General features: G+C 39.0%; 1 protein-coding gene across 3 annotated transcripts in view; it reads right to left on the reverse strand.

Annotated features, from left to right (window-relative positions):
• The window catches only part of LOC576314 (arf-GAP domain and FG repeat-containing protein 1), a 31,790-nt gene that overhangs the window by 14,167 nt on the left and 1,100 nt on the right, over positions 1-16,523 (reverse strand). The window contains exons 2-6 of one of the 3 annotated variants that reach the window (XM_030981680.1): positions 14,613-14,706; positions 13,373-13,651; positions 12,137-12,269; positions 10,850-11,047; positions 7,301-7,402 (exon numbers count right to left, since the gene is read on the reverse strand). In XM_030981680.1, coding sequence (XP_030837540.1) covers positions 7,301-7,402; positions 10,850-11,047; positions 12,137-12,269; positions 13,373-13,651; positions 14,613-14,706 — 806 coding nt within the window. Of the gene's footprint in view, positions 1-7,300; positions 7,403-10,849; positions 11,051-12,136; positions 12,270-13,372; positions 13,652-14,612; positions 14,707-16,523 lie in introns of all 3 variants that reach the window. The other 2 variants (XM_030981679.1, XM_030981681.1) reach the window with 2 other exon arrangements.

Here is a 16,523-nt window from a genome sequence, read left to right on the forward strand (position 1 = left end):
ATATCCATGACATGACGGAAATTCAATATACAACCGTAGTTGTATGCAGTGGCGTAGACAGGTTTGTACACCTGGGGGGATGACTCAGGGACGGATCTAGCTTTTTGCTAAGGGGGGGGTGACCAAAATAATGACGATGCGGAGCATCGTCCACGAGCCGCGAAGCGGCGAGCCGATTTTTTTTGGGGGTGTTTATTTGAACCCCGTAAGTGATGTTTTCCTGGCATCTATTAACACAATGGAGACCATAAAAAGCAGTGCATGATAACGTCTTTTTAAATCAAGTAACAGTTAAATACACAGTTATATCCAGAGTTATCATGTGTTTGGTTAAGTTACCAGATGAGTTGAATATCTTCTCACAATATTTGCACTTGAAAGGGTTTCTCTCCAGCGTGCGTTCATTTTTCTTTTTTTTCTTTTTTTTTTCTTTTTTTTCCCTTTTTTTGTTTGTTTGTTTTTTGGGCCGCCCAAGGGGGGGTTTAAACCCCCTAAACCTCCCCCGTAGATCCGCGCCTGTTTAATCTTGTGGTTATCTTGTGGTTTCCAAACCACAAGATAACCACAAAATACTTGTAAGATTTTCTTTTTCTTACCGTCTGAATTGGCTTTCACCTTGTGAATGCGGCTAATAACAATAAACACAATTACAATAATGATGAGGATTATTATTATCATCATCATAATTATTATTATTATTAATATTATAATTGTTATCATTATTATTATTACTATTATTATCATCATTATAACTTATTAAGTAAGCAAATATCATTCCCCAAAACCTGGGGGGGATGATTGTACATGCCATCCCCCCCACCTTGTGAGGTGGGGGGGGGGGATGCATCCCCCTCATCCCCCCCGTTGTCTACGCCCCTGGTTGTATGCCTCACTACATTTCCCCTATCTCGGGCACATTTAGCGGGAGGCGGGCACATCTACAGGGAGGTGCATGTTTTGATAACTTAAAACACGTAAAATCCAACGAAAATCAATGAAAAGAAGATAAATTGATATTTATGAAACCCATTTGTATCTTAGGAAGCTTTATTATATTCATGACATGTCGGAAATTCAATATACAGCACTAAGTTGTATGCCTTACTACGTACAGTATCGGTAACCCGACACATGCTCCGCCGACGATTGCTCCGCCGACATTTACTCCGCAAAACGCGACAATTGCTCCGCGACATTTGCTCCGCGACATTTGCTCCGACGTCAAATGCTCCGCCGACAGTTGCTCCGCCGACAGTTGCTCCGCCGACAGTTGCTCCGCCGACAATTGCTCCGCCGACAGATGCTCCGCCGACAATTGCTCCGCCGACAATTGCTCCGCCGACAATTGCTCCGCCGTCAATTGCTCCGCAAAACGCGACAATTGCTCCGCCGACATTTGCTCCGCCGACATTTGCTCCGCCTGAAGCGACACTTGCTCCGCCGACATTTGCTCCGCCTGAAGCGACAATTGCTCCGCCGACAATTGCTCCGCCTGAAGCGACAATTGCTCCGCCGACATTTGCTCCGCCTGAAGCGACAATTGCTCCGCCGACATTTGCTCCGCCGACAATTGCTCCGCCGACAATTGCTCCGCCTGAAGCGACAATTGCTCCGCCGACATTTGCTCCGCCGACATTTGCTCCACCGACATTTGCTCCGCCGACAATTGCTCCGCCGACAATTGCTCCGCCTGAAGCGACAATTGCTCCGCCGACATTTGCTCCGACGACATTTGCTCCGCCCAAAAAGTGTCCCATAAACTACAAATGTTACTAGTACTACGACAAATGCTTCGCCGACAATATTTTCTTTACACCTATTTTTTTCGTTTCTTTTTTTCTTCTTCATTTTCTGAATGCATTTCTTGAAATAATGTAGATGAAATGAAATGAATGAATGTTGATGAAGTGGGAGGAAAAAGGAGTTACCTAAAAGTCATTTCGAATATACTGAAATAACTTTCCATCTATCACTGTACGTCCCATATAATGTATACTAAACACTCATTACATGTCGTGGGAAGTTTTTTAAAAAAAGTAGAGCAGCAAGCCACATTCCCCAATACGCGCATACCTCCTAGTTAATTTCAAGTAGCTCATCAATATGTAATACCTGAAATTACCTCGATCAATGCATCTTACTAGGTAAAGCATTATACAATGTAATAGGTCATCATGGAAGTTTAGAAAATAAGTAAGGGGGATTTACCAAGTGTTGATCTTTTTAAGAGTTTTATAAAGAAACAAAAAGATATTGAATATTTCTCAGCGAAAAAAAGGAACAAGCTTGTTTCGCATTTTAAGAAATGGCGATTTGACTTATGATACTCATGTTGATTTAACTTTTATTCCTGTGCCCCCTCACTCCCCTTTATGCACTGGAGTTCAAACTATGATTTATATGTGTACAGTGTATTTTTTTTTTTTTTACTATAATGTTTTTTTTTTATAACTTTCTTGTCCTTTCATTATTGTTAGTTGTTCTTATACATATTGGTTTTTTTGTTTGTCTAATTATTACCAATGACTTGTAAATATGTAAGTTTTATATGATTGAAAATTTAATAAACACACAAATATAAAAAAAAAGTTTAGAAAATAAGGGCACTTATATACGTAAGGAAGAGAACCCATTCAGACGGGAAAATGAGATGGCAGCCTTTCTGCTTATTCACATTTATAAAATCATTTTGTTGCAGTTTGATGTTAGTTCTTCATGATAAGCCAATTGCTCTTCTTCCGGTGGCTTCGTGAGTCCCTTAAATTATTTAGTGAAAACAAAGTACTCGAATGAAACGGAGTGTTTTGCACACTAACATATATATATTAAAGCTACATACACTTAACTAAAGGAAAGAAACCTTTAGAAAATGGACTGGATATTATTGAAAATATTATTCTAAACAAGAATGTACTACATGATTGTATTACTTTACGTTTCAATTTCACGAGAGAAATAGAACTCGAGAGGGGGAGCAGAGAAGAAGTGATGGTAATGAAAGAAGACTAATAGCATGAGAGGAAAGAAAAGAGCAAAGAAGACAAGAAAACGATGTAAACAGGAAAAGGAGGAGCATGGGAGAGAGAGAAAGAGAGAGAGAGAGAGAGAGATAGCCTTGAGCTTTGGATCAGCTAATGAGTAATACATGAAACAGATTTTGAGCGGAGTAATTATCTTTCGCCGGAGAACTTGCGTAAGGAGCTATAATTTTATTTTTTATTTTTTTAAATCAAACATTATGGGGAATAGCAAAAAACGGTTGTCTTTTTTGCTCTTTTCTTTCCTCTCATGTTATTAGTCTTCTTTCATTGAGGTAATTTCAGGTCTTACATATTGATGAGCTGTTTGAAATTAACTAGGAGGTATGCGCGTATTGGGGAATGTGGCTTGCTGCTCTACTTTAAAAAAAAAACTTCCCATGACATGTAATGAGTGTTTAGTGTACATTATGTGGGACGTACAGTGATAGATGGAAAGTTATTTCAGTATATTCGAAATGACTTTTGGCAACTGCTTTTTCCTCCCACATTATCAACATTCATTCATTTCATTTCATTTACATAATGTCATGAAATTCATTCAAAAAATGAAGAAAACTAGATGGAATTCGACTGCGCGCAGTCGAAAATGATGCCTCCGTCATAGAGCAATTTTACAAACCGAAACGGAAGAAATTTTTCAAATTCAAGTTCAATTGTAATCCATTAACATGTTCTCAGAATATCGTGATTACAAGCAATTTCTCATAAACATATATGACCCTTTGATCTTTGACCTCATGACCCTAAAATCTACTCAGTTCATTGGCTCTGCAAGATTTCCTGAGTTAAATAGTAATCCATCTGTCAGTTCTAATGAGAATGCGTCCACAAGCTATTTTTGCATACATAATGAGCCCATGACCTTTGATCTTATGAACCATTCATTGGCTCTGCAAGATACATAAATGATCTAAGTTTGGCAGGAATCCATCAATCTGTTCTAATGATAATACGATCACAAGCTATTTTTGCATACATAATGAGCCGCATGACCTTGACCTTTACCTCATGACCCCAAAATCTAATCAGTTCATCAGCTCTGCAAGTAACATACATGACCAAAGTTTGGCAGGAATCCATCAATCGGTTGTTCAGATAACGCGATCACGAGCTGTTTTTGCATACATTATGTGCGCTGTGACCTTTGACCTCGTGACCCCAAAATCTAATCAGTTCATCAGCTCTGCAAGATACATACATGACCAAAGTTTGGCAGGAATCCATCAATCGGTTGTTCAGATAACGCGATCACAAGCTGTTTTTGCATACATAATGAGCCCTGTGACCTTTGACCTTTGACCTACGTGCTCCAAAATGTAATCAGATTGTTTTCCTATAGTGATACACACTATCACTAAGTTTGAAGTTTAAATCTCCAGTGGTTCTTGAGATATCATGATAACAATCTCAATGTATGGAATTTCATAAGTTGACCTCTGTGACCCTTGACCTTTGACATACGTGCTCCAAAATCTAATCAGATCGTCTTCCTATGGTGATACATACTATCCTTAAGTTTTAAGTTTAAATCTCAAATGGTTCTTGAGATATCGCGCTAACAAACTCAATACAAGGAATTTCATAAGTTGACCTCTGTGACCTGTGACCTTTGACCTACGTACTCCAAAATCTAATCAGATCGTCTTCCTATGGTGATAAATACTATTCCTGAGTCTTAAGTTTAAATCTTAAATGGTTCTTGAGATATTGTGATAACGGTCAAACGGGACGGACGGACGGACGGACGTACGGACGGACGTACGGACGGACGTACGGACGGACGTACGGACGGACGTACGGACGTACGGACGGACAACCCGAAAACATGATGCCTCCGGCACCACCTTCGGTGGCGGAGGCATAAAAAGAAAGAAAGAAACAAAAACAACCCGTGAAAAAAAATATTGTCGGCGAAGCATTTGTCGTAGTACTAGTAGCATTTGTATTTAATGGGACACTTTTTGGGCGGAGCAAATGTCGTCGGAGCAAATGTCACCGGAGCAAGTGTCGCTTCATGCGGAGCAAATGTCGTCGGAGCAATTGTCGGCGGAGCAAATGTCACCGGAGCAATTGTCGCTTCAGGCGGAGCAATTGTCGGCGGAGCAATTGTCGACGGAGCAATTGTCGGCGGAGCAATTGTCGGCGGAGCAAATGTCGTCGTAGCAATTGTCGGCGGAGCATATGTCACCGGAGCAATTGTCGCTTCAGGCGGAGCAATTGTCGGCGGAGCAATTGACGGCGGAGCAAATGTCGGCGGAGCAAATGTCGGCGGAGCAAATGTCGGCGGAGCAAGTGTCGCTTCAGGCGGAGCAAATGTCGGCGGAGCAAATGTCGGCGGAGCAATTGTCGCGTTTTGCGGAGCAATTGACGGCGGAGCAATTGTCGGCGGAGCAATTGTCGGAGGAGCAATTGTCGGCGGAGCATCTGTCGGCGGAGCAATTGTCGGCGGAGCAACTGTCGGCGGAGCAACTGTCGGCGGAGCACCTGTCGGCGGAGCATTTGACGTCGGAGCAAATGTCGCGGAGCAAATGTCGCGGAGCAATTGTCGCGTTTTGCGGAGTAAATGTTGGCGGAGCAATCGTCGGCGGAGCATGTGTCATGGAACCACAGTATCCCCTATCTCGGGCACATGTAGCGGGAGGCGGGCACATCTACAGGGAGGTGGTTGTTTGACAACGTAAAACACGTAGAATCCAAAGAAAATCCATGAAAAGAAGATAAATTGATATATGTGAAACTCATAATTATATAAGGGAGCTTTAATGTTACATCCGTTAACTCTCGGATATTGAATATAGAATACTATTTTATTACACAACTCGATCCCTATCTCGATCGGGCACAAGTCATGTAGAGGTAGGCGGGCACATCTACATGGAGGTGGTTTAGCCGACGACAGAGTTGGTCACGCGTTTTATGGAGTTAAAAAACGACCCAAAGAATCGCCATTTTTGTATAAACTATATCAAAAATGTATAAAAATCCACACTAAATAAATTTACTTAACACTCAAACACTTCTACCTCATAATCACGGACAATACAACTGTATAATGGTAAGATTTTGCCCTGATTTGGCTGAACCACTGTGTTGCACGTATACACAAATACACTTTGGGCGACCTTCCACGCAAGCCGCCGTAAGTGGCGCTACAGTTGGGGGGCAGCTGGGGGGCTTCTGGATAGCACCTGAATGGGAAAGTTGAATGAGCGAGAGCTCGTTCGTACTTAAGACCGCATCTACTGGCGGTGTGGTGAGAGTGCCTCCGTACCGTAAGATCGAACTCACAACTCTGCTCCAGCTAGCTAAAATTCCTTGAATTATTTATATTCTAACTCTAAATCATTCCGTCTCTCACTCTCTTCAATTCAATAAAATCATCTGCATGTTAACATACACGATAATGAATATGTGGGGCACCGTTACAACGGCGTCTCCCAAACTTCGATTGCCGAAAACGCACGCAAAACTCGCCAATGACGGACATCATCTACCCATTCATCCATCGTAAATGAAATAAATTTAGACAAAATGAAGTTGAAATGTCCGAAAGCGGCAAGGAATAATAAGTGGTTTGTCTGTGAGAAAGCAATGATCGTTGCATGCAAGATGAAAGCGCAAGCTGATAGAAGCCCCCCAGCGTGTAATGATAAACGTAGAGGGCTCACATCCATGAAAATTCGCCCGTATCGGTGTATACCCTTCATTGTACAGTCATGACCCCTAGGCCCAATTCTGCACGTACGTACGTACGATCGTACGCGCGCAGTCAAGAACATCAATATTCATGAATTGACACGACGTCACTGATATGCATATTCATTGACCTCCTTGTAGATGTGCCCGATTAGAGGCTACCGTATAAACCACTGTCAATCATTAATTTATTAATTCCACCCTGATATGAATGAGAGAAATGAGAGAAACATGTAAATAAAAGTTAAAGCAAAAAATGATTAAAAAAAAAAAGAAAGTTATGAATTTCGACAGTGCAGACTCAACAAAGTTAGAAGTACACCTAATCTAGATGGAGTTAATGTGATCATCATTGTTAAAACAGTGAAATCCTAATGTTAAAAACAAGTAGTGCAGTCACAACAAAGTTAGAAGTAATGTAGATGGTAAAATCTAGATGGGGTCAATTAGAGTTCAAACAGTGAAATCCCAATATAAGAAAGGATCAAGTTTGGAGAGTCTAGACGGTTTTAGTTAAGACAGTTCACTCCTAGCTAGGGTTAGACACACTCAAGCTTACTCACGATCATTCTGTTGGGAGGTTTGAGGGGAAAAGAATAAGTCGCCTAGGTCTCCTGAACTACTGGATGTGGCAAAACTTTCTTTGTTGGTATTATCTGGAAAGGCTGCATGCAAGTTTGGAGACAAAAGGTTAGGAAGCACAGGGGGCTACAAGTAATTTTTTTAAAATTCAGAGTCATCATGGTTTCTCTTTAAAACTGATGACTGAAAACCGTCTTGATGTCCTGATGAACCACATGTGACAGAAGAGATTTTGAATTGAATTTGTACTAACCTTAAACTGGGCTTAAGCAGGTTAGAAAGATGGCTAAAATTTCTTTCTTTTTGTTTACCTTGTGAAATTTCATGCTCCAATTCATTCTCAAATAAAAGAAAATAGCATTCTTTCATTTAAGACTATCTATTATTGGAATTCTGTTTATAACGGTCAATTCTGCTTTCAAAGTAGTGAATTTCCCCTAGAAACAGGATTCTAATACTACAAAGTCCTCAATGAACAACTGCTAATATTTTTAATAGGAGAATCAACTATGATATAAAATTTCACCTGGAAAAAGTGAAGAGGAAGAAATTCTAGCCATCTCGGCAAAAGCCAAGTTTTAGGTATGTACAAAGTGAACACAAAGTCCCTTTTGTTGTCCCACATGTAAAGATCGATGTATTGGATGAGAGATATCAAATCCGGGCTCACGGTCGGGGCCTCGGCTGGTTTATGAAGCGAAAAAACTCAGGTGGCTCAGGCCTATTGAAGACTTCATCAAACACTATTTTCTCAATTCTATTTCAGTTAGGGCAGTGCACTCCTAGCTAGGGTTAGACACACTCAAGCTTACTCACGATCATTTTGTTGGGTGTTTTGAGGGGGAAAGAATAAATCTCCTAGATCTCCTGAACTACTGGATGTGGCAAAACTTTCTTTCTCTGTATTATTTGGAAAGGCTGCATGCAAGTTTGGAGGCAAGGAATTAAACAAATTTGAAGGAAGCATACTAAGAGCTATAAAACCGTAAGGTAAAGCATGAAGTGACCACTGGAATTTTAATCAATATGCACAATAATATCAAATTCCCTTAACAAATTGTATCTTCCAGTATAAAAAGCGTTAGTACAAGTTCAGTATGATGAAGGCTAAGGGCAAAGAACATTATGTCCAAAACATCTTGCGACATTTTAATTGATTCATTAAGATACACTGCAGGGCACCACTTGGTTTTCGTTTTTAGTCTTGCTTCGTATTGTTTGTGAGCTTTTTGTTCTACTTCATAAAAGTGATATTCGTTAAAAAGGGTCCATTACAGAAAAGAAATGGGGGTGGAAATGGGGGATTTCAATTTATATCTATTTCAGGCGAGCACATGTTAAACAAAACTACGGTATGCATGGGGGTTTCAAGCCTAATGCAATAAAGCAAAGTCATAGCAGCTTCAGGCAAGTACACATTCAAAAATTAAATTACCGGTACCAATTTTTAAAAGCGAGTATGTGTGTCTGGTAACCAGACTACATAAATGCATTTAAGGCGTAAACATTCATAGTTGATATACATGCCAATAAAACTAAAACAACAATAACAGGCTAAGAACAACATAAATAGGAACGCTCATTACCAACATACACGTATATTCACAAACAGGGAAATAAACATGCATGCAGGAGGAAGAACATCTATTATTAGAGGCTTTAATATAAAAAGGCAGTTTCTTTGGAAATCAATATAGCATGGTCCAGAGGTCAAATTATAAAGGAATGTACATGTATGTATTTCCATGTATACAATGCATTTTAATAACACACTCAGAAGATGCAAGAGGAAATGTGGGCTCAGAGTTCAAATATTTCCTGTTTTCTGCAGGAAAATGTTTACCGTACCTGACTTAACATCCTGTTACAAATACCTTTTCCCACTTACATGTTAACTTCCTTGGTCTTTTTTTATTACACCTCGATAACAGGCCTTTAATACATGTATATTACAACCTCACCAAGTGTTATCATGCAGCTACAGTGAGCTTAATATACAGTTTAGTGTTAACCAATTAATACATGCTCCTGCATTGTATACGATGTAGTAATGTACATGTATGAACATAGAAGAGCCAATTTTTTAGCTTCATTGTATCGTTTGAGCAAGGTCAAGGGTCAACTCAGGACGGGATTTCAATAATCTTCACAACCAAGAATATAATGTGATCTAATCATTAAGACCAGTCCTGATTAAAAACATCAATGTTCTATCAGAGACCTGCCCCCCTCTCCTCTTTTGCTCTCTCTCTCTCTCTCTCTCTCTCTCTCTCTTTCTCTCTTTCTCTCTCTACTCTCTTTTTCTAGTTCTTAGTCACTCTCACAATTTCTTGCTCTCTTTCTTTCTGGCTGTCTATATCTTATTCCTGGCTAGACAAATTGCCCTTCCTTCCCTTTTCCACTTCTATTACTTTCATTTCCTTTATTATACAATTTTCACACGTTTCCCCCTTTCCGCATGAGCTCACACATCATGCATACACAGGACCTCATGAAGTGCCTTTGAACGTTGTCATTGTAAAAATCTATTCGGATATGGCACAGTAAACTGCGTAAAAAAACAACTGTTGGACAAAATTTAAATGATTCATAAATATACATGAATATCGAGTGGGGTAAAAAAGAATTACATGGAGGTGAGCACGGCAAAAACTGCTAATCGTAATGACTTATGTGTGTCACAAGATAAAGAAAAAGATAAATATTTGAAAGGTAATTTATTATGCAAACATTGTATATTAATTAGCATGACTACCGGTAATAACTTTTACAGTTCATACATGTTTTGATTTTGCATTGTCACTTCACTAGTTTTTTTCTTCCTGAAACCTTATTCGCAGAATACCATCTTTGTTTTGCCCCAATATGTTTTGAGGCTTTCATATCTGAAAGAGGCTTTATCGTTCTTGTATCTGGTACAGGGACGTGTAATACAATATTTGGAATTGATCCAAAGATGGGAATGGCAAATGAAAATCATTGTTGTATCCACATCTTGTCTAAAAAAAGCTGACATTGAGCCAATCAGAATGGTTGTTTCAAAGTCACAATTGATTCTAAACCTTTCGTGTTACGCATCCCTGCTCAATGGAATATTACAAACTGTAAACAAATTCTAAACTTGTCTTAAGACACATTCATTCAAAATTGCTTTTGATGATTAACTACCGGTAACTCTGTTCACATTGATGTGTATTTCATATGTATTGTAATTTGTGTGTAGGTTTATTTGCACTTTTTTGTTCTGTTTAATATGTAATTGTTTATCAGTCTATTTGTTTGTTATAGCGCTTAGAGAATTTGGCGGTAAGCGCTTTATAAAATAATCTTTTTATTATTATTACAAGTCATCCTGTTTGATGTTTTCGATTAGATATAGCCAGCCTTACTTTATATTTATTCTTTTGTCATGTGTAAAATTTGCAATGTTTGTTTGTTACATATTTGTAAAACTGCAAAAGAAAAAGAAAATCAAACAGAAAATAAATCAAATCAAATCAAATCCTTGATTGGGTGAGGGGTTATCTTACCTTGGCTACTTTGTGCTGGTCCTCCAAAAGCCTGGTTGAAATCAGCAAACCCACCCTGCTGGGCTGCCGGTTGCCCAAACGCAGCCTGTGTAAACGGTGTCTGCTGTTGCCCAAAGCCTGCTTGTTGGGCTGGCTGACCAAACGGTGATTGCTGAGTTGCTTGACCAAAGGGAGCTTGACCAAAGCCTCCTGCTTGTGCTGCTGCAGAAACAAAAGTTTATACAATTTTAAAGGTAAAGACCAGTTTTGGAAACGCCCCCCTTTCAAAAAATGAAATGGAAGCTCTTATTACCAATCATGTGAAAGAATATGTTTTGACTAATACGTGATCATACAAATTTTGCTGAGAAACCGCCTACTAATTGATATGTTTGTAAATCATTATATGTATTTGGACCTGATAGATATAACGCCTGGTCGCGCACGTGTGGGGGTAGTCCCATATACATTTTTCTGTGTACAGTGCTCGTAACTTTATCAAGACTGGGCCAAATTTCTTATCATTTTGATGATTCCAGAACCTTGCAGTACACACCAATACTTATATGCTAGATGATCAACATTTTCTGATCGTTTATTTCACAGTGCAATCGCATGGCCATAACTGGTCTTTATCTTTAAAGCCCCACTGCACTACTTACATGTATACCTACTTGCGCCCTCTATATAGCAAACACTGCCTAAGCGATACACGTTGGTTACCCATGATCCCATTTGTCTTATGTTAATTGAGAGCTGATTTGATGAGATAACCACCTGTCAATGACCATGAAGGGAGGTCTAATCCCTTGTGGCCAAACTAGTGCAGATAGGCTTTAAAGATGTTTTATTAACACCAATATAATTGTCTCATATCAACTGATGCCTTTTATAACTTTAGGCAAACACAAAGGACACACCTTTCAATATATTTAAAATGGGTATCGATAAAACTATCAAGAACACTAGAGTGGTTTGATATTCTGACAATGGACAAAGTTAACTGTCTCAGGAATGTTTATTTGGTATAATCCAATTGTTCTATCCCAACAATAGGCCCAACATAAAGTGACACAAAGAATTTTACATTATTGAATCCTAAGTACATTTCTGCATTGATACTGCAAACAAATTCTGCTATATACATTTTGGAATTGCCGTTTCTTTTGTCCTTTCTTACTGGCAAATGTAATATATTTTCATTTGCTAATTTATTGTGTTTTGGTTTTAAAAAAAGAAGAAGTTTTCAAGAGCTTTCCAGAGCTAAATCACTCATAACATATGAATATTCATTTTCATTGATCATACCTGGTTGTGATGTGCTTGCGAAAGGATCTCCCCCTAGATCAGCCAGAAGATCAACTGACTTCTGTTTGTTGGCAGTTTGAGCTAGCGTAGGAGGTTTGCTAATGTTGTGTGTGGAAGTGGAGTGACCAGGTGGCTGTAAATCAAATCAAGAAAATTAATTAAAGGTGGTGTAGCATGGCAAATACTGGTTATTGAACGTATATGACTTCTATTGGACAACTGCAAGTTAACGAATGGTCTTGATTAACGGTCAGCACACGCTAGCGTGAAACAGACTGAAGTTCTCTTCACGCTTCGGTTTTGCGCATGTTGCAAGCACTTAAATATTGCAGTCCTGCGTAGTCGTATTGGCCCCGAGTCAGGCCACGGGAAAGACACATGTTCTCGTCATGCTACCCCCCCCTTTAATCTATGTTGCAAATGAGCGGGTGCAAAAGAGCCACCACGATTTAGAAATTGTAAATAAATTGCAACCGGGTGTCACAAAGAAGTGTGCTTCAATACAGAGTATCATGTTTTTACATGGAATTTAGCCAAGCCACTTTAATGCAATCAAGCACCAATAAATTTGTTCAAACTGGGTACCCATTTACCTCACCTGGGCCCGTTGTATTAAACTTACCAGGATTAAGACAAGTAAAAGTAGATTACTGTCTACATGTGTAGTAAAAGGATAATAGTTTGTACAACAGGGGCCCGTTTCTCGAAACCAACGGCAAGACAGTCATAAATTTATCCTCCAACTACGGAGATGTCTGCCCAATAAATGACATGTGATGGCGCTGCACATCGACTTAAAGGTTATAACAGAGATTTGACAGGGTTTGGAGGTGTCATAACTACTTAGTCATGATGTTGATGTTGTCCTTGACCTTGGCAAAGAGGGCTTCGTGAAACAAGTGGCGGACAAGTAGCTTACTAACGCTGAGTTAGTCAAGAAGTTAGACTTATGATGGTTTCGAGAAATGGACCCCTGGTTTCACAGGCCACAGACTTATCCAATGGATAGCACTGATTCATTATCAAAATTCAACCAAAATTTATGGAGGCATCTGTAATTTTCTTTGGGATTACAGAAATGACCCGTGTGCCTCAAAATAGCCCTAGCGTTTCCTCCTTTGGAACAAAGTTTTGGTTAAAGAATTTGAATTTGATAATTTTCAGGATACACTGCCCTATATTAGACGACATTGAATTTGTAATAGTACACTATTCATAACACCTCCAAGATATTACCTGTAAAACTTTTATCGGTGCTGCGTTGCTGCCTATTAACGACTTGAGCGGTTTGGGCTCCGGTGTACTGTGTGAACTGCTTGTGCTTTTCCTCTCCGCACTTTCCGACGCCTCTTTGGCTTTGGCAGCCGCGAGGACCGCGGCTTGGCTTGGCTCGACGTACCATCTCTTCTTCTCATACTTTTGTACCAGGTAGTCCCGCACCTTGCCGTCTTCTTTGGACTCTGGACCGGGCTGTGATTTGGAGTCGTACAAGCCCAGCCATATGTGCCTACTAGCCTGAGGAGGGGTAAGGAGGTGCAAGAACACATGGAATAGGTGAAAAGAAGAGCATCATTTCGATGAGCATACTGTAAAATCACTTATAAGCAGGTTTCTAACCAGTGAATAACACCCTTGGTGCTAAATGCTAATGCCACGCATGGGTAGATTAACAAATAAATAACTTTCTTATTTTTAATCCCATTTGAATTTTTTGTTGTTGACATGGTCCCCCCATTTTTCTGCTTCTATCAAAACCAAGGTAATATCAGGGTGGACTTCCCCTTTAATGTTTGTCAGTACTCATTCTGTTTTACTTTTAATCAGATATTGCTAAAACTTTCACTAATTTGTTTTTATCGTTTCGTTTTTATCAATACCAGCTGATTAGTTAGGTTGACTTCCCCTTTACAGAACATCAAAGCCTTATTCAAGAAACTAAGATTGACAAATTCTGACTTTCCTCTCTCCTTCCCTCCGCCTCCCCCCCCCCCAAACTTCACCACCTGTCTACTTGACTATCACAAAATAGTCCTACAGTTTTTACATTGAGTGACTCAATATAACTACATGTTTATATTAGAATACATAAGCTTTAAAAAGAACTTGAGAAAGGAGATTTACACAGATGGAAAAGAAGCAACAGGAGGCATATATAATTTTTTTTCAAAGAAAAAAAGAGAGAACCAAAGTGACAAGAGTAACATTGCATGAAATTGAAGCAAAACAAACAAGGTAGTTAACGGCTTACTTTGAATCATCACGTCATTGTGTTCGATCGGGTGGTCCAAATTACCTGACACTTTGTGAAACTGTTTGGCAAATCTATGAAAGGACGTGTCCTTAAGGTGCATCTTCCGTTTTCGTTTCACAAAAATTCAGGTAACGCAACCACACAAATGCCATGACCTGATGATTCAAATCAAGTTGTCATTAACAGTTTTTCCTACAATATTGGTTTGTGAAACTGTAAATTTACCTCATTGCCACTCTTTTCTAAGGAAGTCATTTCTGCTGCTGTATAACTGGCCATTGAGATGGATTTGACCCTGTGTGGAGGATTGATGCCTCTTCTGTAGAGATACAAATAAAAAGATAAAACAACATCATCAATCTATGCCAACGGAAAGGGATTACTACAAACCACAACACTACAGGGGAGTGTCTCACAAAAACTAAGAACGACTAAAAGATAAAGTTGAGTTCTGGTCATGCGATCGCATTGTGAAATTGTGGAAATGATCAGAAAAGGTTGATCATCCAGCATATATTGGTGTATACTGCAAGGTTCTGGAATCATCAAAATTATAACAATTTGGCCCAGTCTTGGTAAAGTTACAAGCACTGTACACAGAAAGATGTATATGGGACTACACGAACATGTGGCATAAAAATCCATCCCGATATTTATGCTGTCACATGCCATATTTAAAATATCAAGGCATTTGAAGAGCCATGCTTTCCAGGAAACATTTTTAATCTGATGTTCTTCAACACATGAAAAATAACAATGATAACGCTCACAAGCTATTTTCCCCCTCTTCCCAGAACTCAACCTTTTCTTTAAATTGGACTTGGAACTATGGCAGGCTGTTCATGCCACTATTTCCTCTTAATCATTCCTGGAATTGGATTCTCAAGGGACGTACAAATGTTGGTCACAAATCGACAGAATTTAGATTTGTTGATAGTTCATTAAATAAAGAAAACACATCTAAAGATCATAATTTGTAATGTTTTTTCCTCTAATTTTACATTTGGTTCAAGACTTTTTTAATGGCATGAATCGCATATAGTATACATGTAAGTCCAAGTCTTAAATATAACTTAAGTTAAAAATGTAAATAACTCTTTTTCTTTAACAATGAACTATCAAACATGTAAATTCTGTAGATTTGTGACGTCCCTTGAGAAGACCAATGGTGAGAGCAACCAGTGGCATGAATGGCCTGCCATCATAGTTCAAAGTCCAACTTACAGATGTAAGTCGATCTTAGTCTTTGTGAAACACCCCCTTTGAAAGAGTTGTTCTAGTTGATACTCAAGAATTGAAGTAAAGTTTTCTGTATCATGGTACATGAAGCACACCTACACCTACATGTACATGTATTCCTTTCTATGTTGGCGAATTTTAAAAGTAATCTCGAGTTCTGGTAATGACTGAAAATAGTTTTTCAGTGAAAAAAAACTGTCACTGAGCCCAAATCTGTAAAGTTATATCTGCTTAATCATTTTCATAGGAACATGGACTGTACGATAGATGGAATGCTGGATAGTGAGGAATTGGAAAAAAAGATGAAACTGAGGTAGTCCTTCAACACATGTGCCTATCATGTTGCCTCAGTAATAATAATTTGTAAATGTGAGTAATTCTTTTCAGTGACTTTGGTTTCCCGCCAAGTGTTTGTTTGTTTATTTCATATTTTGCTGAGTCTGAATGACTCATCTGCTGTATAACAATTCAGAATTACCATTTTTTTTCAGCGAATGTATGGGATTCCATTATCAGGACTCAATATAAGCTTCATGATTTGTACACAAATTAACATCCGCCAAGACAATCACAGGCATATGTAGTCACTGACTACAATGGAAATCACAAAAAATCTCCAAAGTCATCCTAAAATCTTCATTCTGCTGCCAAAAATGCAATATAGGTGCCAAAAATTAGGCAAAAATGGGCTTAAAGTTGTAAAATACAAGGTTTTGTGCCCTTTTTTGTTTGTTTGTCTGATCACAAGCCATTATACTGATGCTGTGATGCAAGTACTGAAAGAGTGTGGCACTGACAAAAATCAAATGACATGTACACTGTAATGTGCCAGCTTGCCATGCAACCTGCCAATTTTTTTTTTTTAAAGGTTTGCCTGATTACATACAGGCCTTCCGG

Source organism: Strongylocentrotus purpuratus, unplaced genomic scaffold, assembly GCF_000002235.5.
Source record: "Strongylocentrotus purpuratus isolate Spur 01 unplaced genomic scaffold, Spur_5.0 spur5_scaffold_12, whole genome shotgun sequence".
Lineage (NCBI taxonomy): Eukaryota > Metazoa > Echinodermata > Echinoidea > Camarodonta > Strongylocentrotidae > Strongylocentrotus > Strongylocentrotus purpuratus.